General features: G+C 39.3%; 1 protein-coding gene across 1 annotated transcript in view; it reads left to right on the forward strand.

The window, feature by feature from the left end:
* Nucleotides 1-12,080, forward strand: part of LOC132258409 (uncharacterized) — a 97,174-nt gene that overhangs the window by 73,850 nt on the left and 11,244 nt on the right. The window contains exons 15-22 of the mRNA XM_059755734.1: nucleotides 4,414-4,484; nucleotides 4,665-4,700; nucleotides 4,889-4,915; nucleotides 6,208-6,243; nucleotides 7,247-7,318; nucleotides 7,855-7,929; nucleotides 9,545-9,598; nucleotides 10,035-10,214. Coding sequence (XP_059611717.1) covers nucleotides 4,414-4,484; nucleotides 4,665-4,700; nucleotides 4,889-4,915; nucleotides 6,208-6,243; nucleotides 7,247-7,318; nucleotides 7,855-7,929; nucleotides 9,545-9,598; nucleotides 10,035-10,214 — 551 coding nt within the window. The remainder of the gene's footprint in view (nucleotides 1-4,413; nucleotides 4,485-4,664; nucleotides 4,701-4,888; nucleotides 4,916-6,207; nucleotides 6,244-7,246; nucleotides 7,319-7,854; nucleotides 7,930-9,544; nucleotides 9,599-10,034; nucleotides 10,215-12,080) is intronic.

Here is a 12,080-nt window from a genome sequence, read left to right on the forward strand (position 1 = left end):
TCTGGGGTTGGCATGAGAGTTCAAACATTCAAGTGCAATTGAGAAACCATTGGGTGGCGCTCAAGATGAATAAATGTAGCACATTGAGTGCACAAAGTCAATGTCTTACATAATTTATTGCACTACAGAATGCCTGAGCTTTCACCCCCCGCGGACAAGAGGAACGAAGGGGATGAACTGAGTGTTTGCTTAGGAGTTGAGTGGGTACACAGGATATTTTGGACGGGTAAATATATACACTCTTTTGTACGAGCCTCACAATCTGTCTAAGCAATTATCTTTCTCCTCTTCTGCAGCATTATAAATTAAATTCACACCCACTTCAGTGCATTGTACATCCCAATGTTTCTCATCTTGTTAGCAACAATCCGCCAAAATTGAACCCTTGACAGAGTGCTTTCTAATATGTATGGAATTATTAATAAATTTATCACAAAATGCACCTCATCTTGTGTTTATCTTACATTATCTCAGACCTTCTTTGATCTTACCTTCGTCGTCGTCTGACGACGGAAAAGCGCTCTGAAATGGTGAGTGATGACAAAAAAGAACCTTCGAACGCTGTGAAGCATCTCGAGAAAATTCACCATTTATAAAATCCATAAAGTGCTCTCTACTATTAAGTGATTTTTTCCCCTCATCTATTCGATTCTTTGCACTAACAAAGAGATATTTCCATATTCTCACTAAATATATCCCTCCCCAGGAAAATTTTCTATATCCGCTCCCCAAGAAGTTCTTCCAGCCAACAATCACGCGGCACATTCTTCACATCTCAAGTGCCACAGACAAAAGAAGTTATTTGAGCTTTTTTCCAGTCACTTCTATCCTCTTAAAAAATCACATTAAGATTTTTTTTCCACCCTCTTTTCTCATCTTTATCGAGAGATAAACAGTTGTGCGGAAACTTTGCTACTCGAAAGACATCGACATTCACCAGAATAAGATTATTAAACAAGGGAGAAAAGAGAGAGGAATAGAGAAATTTCTGATAAAATGCGATTAGGGTGATTAATGTGAAAAATGCTAATTTAACAAAAGGCGAACGTTCCACAATTGTCCCATTTGCAACATTGTTTCCACTGCAAGACTTTCCCTCCACAATAACCACTAAATAAGTTTCGCTCATTATGCATTACATTGAGGGCTGAGCAATGAGAGTTTGGGAGCTTTCAAATGCTTCCTGGTAGGAATTTCTGTTGCGGAAATTCCTAAAAGTTTCGCCCATTAGACAGGAGCTGTTATTAAAGCTTGAGATCATTCCATGTGCAATGGGTAGGATTAATGTTTGCTAACTAAATAGGATTTAGATAAAATATCTCCTTGGAGATTTTTGCTGAATACAATTAAACACAAACAGAGCGAGAATTATAATAAAAAGCGAACATAATAGGCAGATTTTCCACTGATATTAGCAAATGCGCTTTAAATTGCCATAAAATCCCTAATACAAAAGGCAGAATAGAATGTCGAGACTTTCTTTGGGCTACAGTGAAATATTTTAAGTATCATAATAGAAGACATGGCAAACGCTAATGCTGAATTTATGTTGATTACTGCAGCTAAATTACAATGGAGTGCACTATGGCGAGACCTTAAGTTTCCAGCATCGGGACTCTTCCCACATCGCGCCCGGTTTCCCATCCCCGAAAGGGTAAATAGCAGAGTTTTCTTGACGACGCTGGAGGGGATAAAATGGCCAGACTCAATATAAATTACCCCCATGTCTCCTGTTTTTTATTACGACCACTGTTCCGTGTAATTAAATAAATGTTAGACGAGGAGCGCAATGAAGGATACACACCTTAATTAAATAATAATTAAAACAGACTGCATCAGATAGCAAATGGTACAACTCGGTGAAATATCTCTTTGATTGCACTCCATTGAGAGGCATCCGCCAACTGAGAATTCAATTCAACACCTTTAAGTCTCGGGATAGCGTGATATTCTCAGGCGCGCGATGCAGCATCGCCGTTTTAGGGTGTGAAGAGATCTAATAAAAACAGAAAATTCCCATTCGTCTCTGTCATAAATGCCATTAAGTAGAATTTTTAATGTTTTATTGAGAGAGGGAAAAGTATGAACGTTTTTCTCCGGCACAGATAACATACCGCTGGAGTGTGAGTCAAAACTCATTTGTACTCAATCCTGCAGCGAAGTAACCGCCCATCTCATTTCTTAGAGACCACGAGACAGAGGCAAAAAAGGATGATGGTTTTTAGCCTCCATCCCACCCACCATTTGTTCTGATTTTTTTCCCCACCACGAAGAAGCCCTCTCGTCGCAATTAATTTTCCCGGTAATGGTGTTTCGCATTAATAAAAATAATGCATTCCGTCTAAGACATTTCGAGGAATGCTTTTTGCGCTCACGCAAGGTCTCAACACACTTGAGGAGATAAATGACCGGTAAATCAAATTAACCCCCGCTGTAGTGCTCTGACCCTATAATTGATTAATTCGAAACTGCAGTGAATCAGTGCGCATGATTAATTGATTTAGGAGCTCATTTAAATTTAATATTTTAGCATCAAACATGACATCTCATATGTGATCAGGTGAAGGGAGTCACGGCGATAAATCATCCCCTCGTTATTTATGACATGAGTTCATGAGTGCCGGAAAAAATGAGCTACAACATGAGGAGAAACATGGACAATTTTATTGCTCAACATAGTGTTTCCCTCAATTAAATGACCAATTTTCCAAATAAAAATATCACATTCAGCTGTTGACTAATAAATAATATCGCGACATCAAGTGTTTCATCGAAATTATTTTTGTCATTTGGGGATTTTGAGGGTAGATTTGCAGAATTAATAATAAATGACATCCGAAAACTTTCACTTATTCAATTAAATTGCTTCGCATTCAATTTCTTTCGTTCCCTGTATATTCATATGCTGTGTTTTCATACAATATCGATAACATCACTGAAGAAATAAACCGAGATGAATATAAAAGCCATAACAGTGTTGCAATTTGCTTGCTATAACTCAAAGTTAAGCACGAGATAAATATTCTTGACAATAAAATGCGAGGTTTTATTTAAATGTGATATTTGATAAATTTGTGACATGGTTTTAGAAGTTATTTATTTGCCTCTGAATTATACATATCTACCCATATTTAAATTTCATTGTATCACAATTTCAAAACATCTCTAAATTATTATCACTATGAGTACAAGTTTTGGCAAATATCTTGCAGCATCTCTTCCCATCGATGCCGTGATAGAGTTCTCTCCAATGCATGCGCTCTTGTAGCGAATTTATTAATAGAGCAGATTTGTTTTCAGTGAAATCCTCGCCTTTCGTAGAAACAAGAATTTGCCGAAAGAAGAACAAGATGTCTTGCGACGTATTATCTTTGCCACTATTTTTCACTCCTCCGTGAGAAGAGGATTACTCTGCATTTATGATGGTTCCAATGAAGTCTGGGGTAATTTGCATGTTTCGACTGAAAGTGTGTGAAATTGTGTAGCATCCCAAATCGCTGTCATCCTCAGCGGATTGCGCGAAGACAAAGGAGGACGCTCGTTGGGGGTTTGGAGAAAGACTCCGAAAATAGCTCTCCACTCACATCATTTATATTATACCATCAACATGGGGATATAAAGTGGCTGAGTGCCAAACCATTAATCGTTTTCGCGAATATAATTTTGTATGCATAAGTTGTTTGGGGAATGGTGTGGTTGAGGATAGATTTACGATTACGACACTCCTATCATTTTCAAGCATGTCAAAACACCACCGCACCGAGAGAAAAATTGATCTTTTCTCTCAGTGCACAATTGCCCCGGCAATCCCCTGCGTCTGTGATTTCCAGGGGCTAAAGTACGAGGGAAGGGCACGTAATACATTAACTGATCAATTTCCCAATAAATTTCACTCTTTTTTTCTGCCACCGTTGCTGCAGAATTTATGACCGTGTCGAATGTTCTGGGACACTTTTGGGATATTTTCCTTTTTATTGCCCACCACCCCCTCGGCCTGGGTGTGGGTGGCGGGCAAAAATAAATTAAAAGAACAACGGGCGAAAGGGCATCATAGAGAACAGACGTTGCCACTAACCTACAATTGTTTATTGTACATCCGAGCCGGAACACTTCGCTCTCACTTGTACATTCATCCCAATAAATACCATCTAGCAATGTCCAACATTTGGCACATTTATTATATCGAATTTAATTTCTCACTCCCACCCCAATGTGCACCCGGGTCATGTGTGGCACAGCCTCGGCCCAGCATGTTATCAAATTGCAAAAAGTAATATCAATTTGCAATTTAAAAATGTGTTATGCACAATCAATTGAAAAATATCGCCAATAGAGTCATATAATTATGCGGAAAACATTTTGTATGGCTTTTATCCCAAAAAATATCCACTGATTTCCCTTGTTTATTTCCAGGCCCACCAGGACCGCCAGGCAAGCGCGGGAAAAAGGGCAAAAAAGGCGACCCCGGTGAAATGGGACCAGCTGTAAGTATTGCCAAACTGAGCAGTGTGTATTTCATTTGACAATTTTGACATGGCTGATAAACACAAAAATGTTATTTAATATCCATCCGTGTTTGACAACAGCAAAAATGTCCCTAATTAGTTTTTTCATCTGATTTATTTTCTGGCTTTATTTCTGACTTTATGTTATTTATGTTTCAGGGTCCAGCAGGTCCTCCGGGAAAGAATGGCTTTCCGGTATATTTTCCCCTTTATTTGCATTGCACAATGCATTTATTTCATTATACATTATTATTATTTTACACCATTTGTTCTGTTTTCTTGTCTTTTCATTCATCCTCGCACCAAACTCATGCCCGTCTATCATGTATTAAATCTTGAAACCATATATCCAAATACATATACTTTCCGATTACCGAAAAAAGGGCGATAGAGGCCAAAAGGGAATCATGGTAAGACCACAACCCTAGTGGAATTGGTTTAGAATCCGCACCGTAGATTGTTGTGTAAATTCACTAACATTCTAGGTTGTGGTGTTACTAAAATAAATGGGCGTATCATTACTTTTAAGAGGTTGGCACATCAGTGAATCTGTTGGAAAATGAAGATTGAGCGATTCTGTGTGATAATTTACGTAGCACAGCAAAGGGTGTGGATCCAGAAACAATCAATCGGATGAAGTGTCTTGGGAGGAAATGAAGTAAAAAGCGCCCAGGAACGCAAAACCTCAATGGGGAGGAAATTGAAGGAAAAATTCAATAAAATCACATTTTACCGCCAAATTGAATATCCGGTACATTTGATTGTGCCGAATTTGTAAATCATTTTCCAATTTGAGGCGGAGGAAAATCGGGCTAATCGAGGAGCATTTCCCGCCCTCGACTTTATTGATGTCTCTCTCCGGGTCCCGGAAGCGTCTTCCGCATCTGTCAGACGGGTAATTCTATTTTCGAAATAGAAACACACACACACAGTATCCCTTCTCAGATCCATTTGCGGAGAATTCGCTCGCATCCCCTGAAACGCGGTGACGAGTGATAAATGGGTGCTCATCAGCCAACATCGATCCCCGAAATGGAATTATTTATTTCATGCTAATTTGAATTAATAGGCAATCGTCTCGTTGTCGCTCAGGCGATGGGCTCTCGCAATGGAAAATGTTGATGATTTTCAATTGGGGGCTTTGTGTAGCGTCTGTTTGGTCGTCCAAATTGAATTTCCGCATTTTAATGTCACACCCCCACGAAGGAGCTCAATTAATCCGATTGATTTCTGAAAGCATATTCTCTTCTCTACGGATCAGCAACCCCATTGATTCACCCACTGTATCCTTTTTGTCCTCATCTCCGGGGGGATAAGAATCCCATTATCATGCCAAGGAAATTCTCGTTGCCAACATCTGCGATAGAGGCAAAGAGGAGAGAAAGGACTCTCTAGCGTGGGTTAAGTGAAAATTGTATTATTAATTTTCGATTAGAAACTTTTCACCGGGCCACTCTAGACTAATTTTATGCATACTTTGTGCTTCCTTTCTTTATTGCTTCTTAATTTTCAAGGCGATCTTTTTTTTTCAACAACTCAACCTTCTAATGTATTGTGTAGACCAGCAAAAAGTACATTTACATGTATAGTCATCTTTCCCTGGAATGCTCTTAATCATACACTTTCAACCACTCACAACTGTTTAATCCACTAATTTGCATTTTATGAAAAGAAATTAAAGGTTCTCTCGCCGTGTTTTCAGGGCCCCATAGGATTAGATGGACCCAAAGGAGAGCCGGTAAGTGTCTCACTTGAAATGCGCTACAGTAGCCTTGATATTCTGTTAATAGAAAATGGAAAATTCAGTTCACATCAGTTTTGGGAACTTTAAAGATTGCCACTGTTGTCGAATCGATAAAACTTTTAAGTACGCAGAGCTCAAAAATTCTCCGCAAAAATTCCAGAAGCCGAAATAGCTCACATGCGGGAAAAGTCGCAAAGTGGCAAAACTCGAAAATACGCTGTGACACATTTTGGTTTCGTGGGGTGAGAGAGGGTGAGAGTGAGAATGTGGCCAGCCAGAGAGCGGTAAAATTTCGGGTCTGGTGCTGTTGCTCCAGAGCTGTGCAACATGTTATATGGGTGCAACTTTGTTCACTCGATTTACATAATTGTATAATGCTCGTTGGATGGAATTGTTCATCCTGAAGTATACTTCAGCCATTGTCGTATTTCAAGGCGCACACAAAGATCAAGCAGATGGTCTTTTGTTCTTTTCAGCAACATTCTCACAAACACGAATTTATACTCATTTCTCACCCCCTTTGCCTTGATTCACCATGTTTTGCTGAACATCTCCAGATATTATTAAAGAATTTGTAGCATTATTCTCACCTGCCGCCCACTCCTTTATCACAACCCCCACTGCAATTTTGCTCACTTACCCTGTTTCTCAAACTCCGTTCACACTTCATTTGTGACCCGATTTTCAAACTTTTCTCCTTTCTCATAAAAATAACTACCTCAGCGAGATATGGCCGCGATACAAGCGCACCGAAAACTGAAATTGCTAAAACCGATTGACGGAAGAAATATTTCTCAAATGCGAGAGTGGTGAGAAAGTTTGACATTATCAATGTTCGGTTTTTGAGATTACCTGTGAGCTTTCATCAAACTTCCAAAGTGCCAAAAGTAGGATTTTCCAGCTCGCGAAAATTCACACATGCAAATAAATAGGATTTTTGAATTTTTCCCATATATGAATGTGTTGCCTTCAACTAACGCTTTCCCAATTTCTACAGGGTAGACCCGGAGACAAGGGACAAAAGGGTGATCTCGGAAATCCAGGAATTGATGTATTTCAGGCTGTTAAGGTAAATATCTGATGAACATTAATAGCCCGAGGCAGACACATTAATGTCTAATGTTAATGAAGTTTTATGACAATTGCGATAATTTAGCAATCCATGTTGACCCCTCGACTGATATCGACACGATAACGTTCAATAAGTTAATTAAAATGGGAACATGTAGTTGATTTTCTCCAATGAAATTTGCATAATGTGCATCGGTTACATGAGTTTGAGCCCAATTTAATGTGCGTAATAATCTAGCAATCAATCGCCCGTGTAAATTGCGATGTTACATTAATGATGTGATATCAAATTCTGACAGTTTGGATCACCTAATTAAACCCCAAACTCATACAGGGCATTGCAATAACTCTGGCCGAATTCCCTTTGCCCGACTAAAATTGAAGCCAACATCTATTTGGACTCTCTGTCGTAAAATCAACCCTCACGTGGGGTTTTCCAGTCAGATTGCGAATTGATTGTTGCAATCGCTACATTTGACTGAACGTCCTTTGACAGAAGTAGAGCATGCATTAAAATAACTCGTCCATCTGCAGGGATTAAACTTGAAGCGCTCCGTCACGACACTTCGAGGTGGTTCTCTCGGTTATGCTGAGATCGTAGCCGTGAAGGTATTATTTTCTAGCAGAACCTGATGGTGATATTTCACGTGTTTTTTTTTTCTTCCTAATCTGTAGTGTTTGATATCAAGGAGTATTTACGTTCCATTTGAGTCAGGCAACGTAAACACTCCTTGGGTTTGATGTACTAATTTGGTGTTGTAGTGGTAGATTTTGATCTTGCCAATTTTCTTCGCACCCCTCGCTTTTTGGCGCGGGAACACAACGTTGAAATGGGAGTATCTAAGCTTCAATTTCTCTGTGCACAGATGAAACCTTTTTTTGCCCCTCCATTTCTCCAAATCACATTAAAAACGCTTCATATGCTTTGGTGAATTTTTTTTTATATGCGCGCATATATACCAAAATGTACACACAATTCGAGAATGGGTGGTGGAGCGGGAAAGAATAAAGCAAATTTTTCCTCCCGTAACATCAAAGAACTGGAAAAAAAATCATAAACAAATGTTATTCTTTCCTTCTGGCATGTCTTCTGAATCACAGTACCGTATTTCAATTCCGTATTTATGCTGGTATATCTGCTCGTCATCGAATTAAAAAAAAATACCCAGAACCTTGTCTAGTAAATATCATAGGAAATGCGCCCTCGGGCAAGCCTCAACTCGAGAGGAAAATAACACAAACTGACAGCATAATTCTATCCTCACTCCGTCAATTCCACTCATGCCACCCCTTCAGGAAACCGAGAACAGGTAGTTGATAAATGAGAGTGACCATCAGTGTTATCAAAAACAGAACAGACACACATCATAGATATTCTGATGGAGTCTATCTTAATTAACATTTTATCACCTGTCCAGCACGACACAATCAAACAAATACAACCGGCTTTAATCATTCTCCATGGCGAAATGAAAGCATTTCTTATCAAGATTTTCGCATCTGCTCAATTTCTCCGGAACTCGTGTCAGTGAAAATAAAACATTTAATTTTTTCCAACTCACGACAACTTCAATCCAATTTTATTATCCTCGCAGATTTCCTTCCACGGGAGATTATCAATTTTCCCCTAGAAGTGTTTCCATTCACGAGCCAGCCCCATAAAAAGATGTACATCTGATTAAGGAAATATCGCATCCATTGTAGAATTTTATGTGTAACGCTAAGAACTACAGTTGAGGGGCTGAATTCTCAAATTTTGCTCATTCCACAACATTGCTGCACTGAATTATTTCATAGATTTGATAAGAGTAACTCGTGAACATGCTGCCATAGGAAAGCAAATCTACAGTGCTGTTAACCCCTCAACTAAACCTCTTATCTGCCATAAATGTGCGCTTTATTTCGTCATGGAGAATTTCCTCTTCTGAAAATTCTGCATTTCCCCGTGTAGAACATAGTATTTTAGTAGAAAGAGAGAGAGAAAGAGAGTGGATTATATTATTTTTAGTAGAAGTAGAGAGTTGGAGGAGCAAAAGATGTATTTTTTATGATTTTTCATATTCTTTTTTCTGGTGCTATTTGCTGTGTCTCTTTATTGTGTGTCGTCCGCCTTCGCATTTTCTTCCCCACGAATGCTGTATTATACACAAACAAAAAAAAACACACAATTTCGTCTCTCACCAAATATATCACCCCAAACAATACACAAACATATATATAAAAGGGATTACAAGAGGCAGGACACAATATTTCTGCAGCAACTGTAATTCAACTTAAAGTGAGTAGTTTTTGCTTTAGTCGCCTCATGAAGATTCTCTCCATTTATCATCCCACTAACATTCACTGTCTGCATCTAACAATACAAAGCGCAATTTCAAATGATGGTAAACAGAGCAATTTTCTCAATGCACCTCTTACTGGACTGCAGAGTCTCAAGGGGTGCTGTATTCAGGAAGTTTAGGACTTCTGATGACAAGAGAAATTCACTTAAGCTCCACTGAATCCATAGGTTAAATCAGAAACAACCATATTCTCCAAGAGACACACGAAGTGCTGCAGTATTTGACATACTCACAGAGAGAATCATCATCCAATTTGCAACAAAAGACTAATGCATGTGTAGAAATTTGGTATTTCCTCGCACGCTGTAGTGAATTTCAATGCATTTATCGGGTGCACTTATGAAAACTGTACTGATTCCCGTCTTTGCACAGGGAGAGCCTGGTGAACCGGGTCCACCTGGACCTCCCGGGCCGACTGGATCATCAGGTATTCCCGGATACGATGGCAAAGCAGGTCAGCCTGGGGAACCTGGCCCACCCGGGCCGCCAGGAGAGCCGGGCGAGACGGGTCCCATAGGACACAATGGCACAGCAGGACTGCCCGGACCGAAGGTACTCTTCCCCACACACTTCCTCGCCATTTGACAATTCCATGGTCGCTCAGTCGTGCCTCCGAAATGAGTTTTAAATCCAATTACTGCCAGAAATTTTTCCTGCCATTACGTTTTACGGGCACGAATGATTATGAGGATGAAGTGAAAAAATCCCCTTTACACCCGCCAGCTCTCCTTCTCGCCTCTATCTCTCTGGCACGGACACGAATTTATGCAATAAAGTACCGAATATCGACCGTGTACTTCGCGAAGGCGACAAAGTTGATTCAAACTCTCAAAAACTGGTATAAATTATGTAGAATCATAAACTTAACTTGATGGTTTATTTATTCCCTCAATGATTAGCTGAGCTTTCAGAAAAAAAGAATCAAGTATGTACATCTCTCTTTCCACGCAGTCGAAAAGAAAAGAAATATCTCAAAACTACAGTTCTTTCAACTCGGCTCGGAACGCACGATTTTCTTGGATTATTTACTCAACATGGTGCTGGATGAAAAAAAATCTATTTGATGTTTAATATGATTGTGCAAATTGTGTCATTGGAGGGCACACAGAAAGTGGGTTTGAGTTTGAAATATGCTAGTGAAGCGCACATAGAGTACAACCATGTCCCATGTAATGGCTAAATGGCACAAAGTCGCATTTATTTAATTTATCAATGTGCACGCAGCTTAAGCGCAATGTTTGTGCTCACTACAATCAATATTTGATTATTTATGCGAGCCAATAAATGCAATTATCGACAAATTCTTCCCCTTCCTGCCTATATTTGAACGTTGAAAGCCAATGGAAATGTTACACCCTCGCCTTTTGTTAGGTGTTTGTCTCTTTCAAATATTTGAGCACAAGACAAATGTATCATGATTTCAACAGGGGATCCATATAAAATTCAATGAGTCTATTGACAGAACAATATCCTGGAATACATTAACATTTTGGACGTGCTCTATGGTGCTGTAATTTTACAATTTCATCTCCACCATGAGCATGAATTCCCATTAATATTCACGTTGAGTATCGAATTGTCCGTTGAAGTTGGGTAAATGTATGGTTTTGATTGAGAAAACAAATTTAGAAGGTGGTTTCGGATTGACCCGCAGGTAACTTTCGCACACAATCATCTCACACAATGGCAAATGCAGAACCAATAGTTATTGTGTTGAGGTAATTGTGAGCACAGAGCAAACTGTATTGAGGGCGAAATGTCTGTGATATTGAGCATCACAGAACATCAAATTTGTGCCCCTTCCATCTCACCTATCACACTATTACCAAAACACCCATATCAGCTCCCCAATTTCCCGAGCGAAAGCACCCTGGCAATTGGGTGACGTGGGAGCAATATTAATAATAATAATAATAAATACCGAATGACACATGTATTTAAGAGCTCTGAGTGGTGCACAACAAACAACCTTCACCAGCCAAACCCTCAGTAATCCTCAACCTTATCGGGGCTTTGAACAGAGTCAATTCACAGACCCCACAAACCCTCGAGAAGAACAACATTGAGTTATTTAATTGTTTTCCTTTAATTTCCCTCCGGAATTTTTATGACACAGTCATGAGGGAGGCCCCAATAAAACATCTCATGAAAATGGGAATTAATTCATTCGACTGTGAATTGAATAATGCGCCTCAAAAGGCATCCACAATACTTTTCACGACCCCCTCAAAAGCTATCATTTCACTTCCCATTGCACAGTAAGTATTCTTGAATTTCTGCTCTGAATACACTTGAGTATATTGTTTAAAATGGTGATTAATATTGTTATTTCTTTGCTCCTCATGAGATATTATAATACCTTCCAGTCATTCGAAGACTACAAAAGATTCACCAGTGAATCAAGCAAGCCTCCCGAGA

This window comes from Phlebotomus argentipes, unplaced genomic scaffold (assembly GCF_947086385.1).
Source record: "Phlebotomus argentipes unplaced genomic scaffold, Phlebotomus argentipes genome assembly scaffold_4, whole genome shotgun sequence".
Classification (NCBI taxonomy): domain Eukaryota; kingdom Metazoa; phylum Arthropoda; class Insecta; order Diptera; family Psychodidae; genus Phlebotomus; species Phlebotomus argentipes.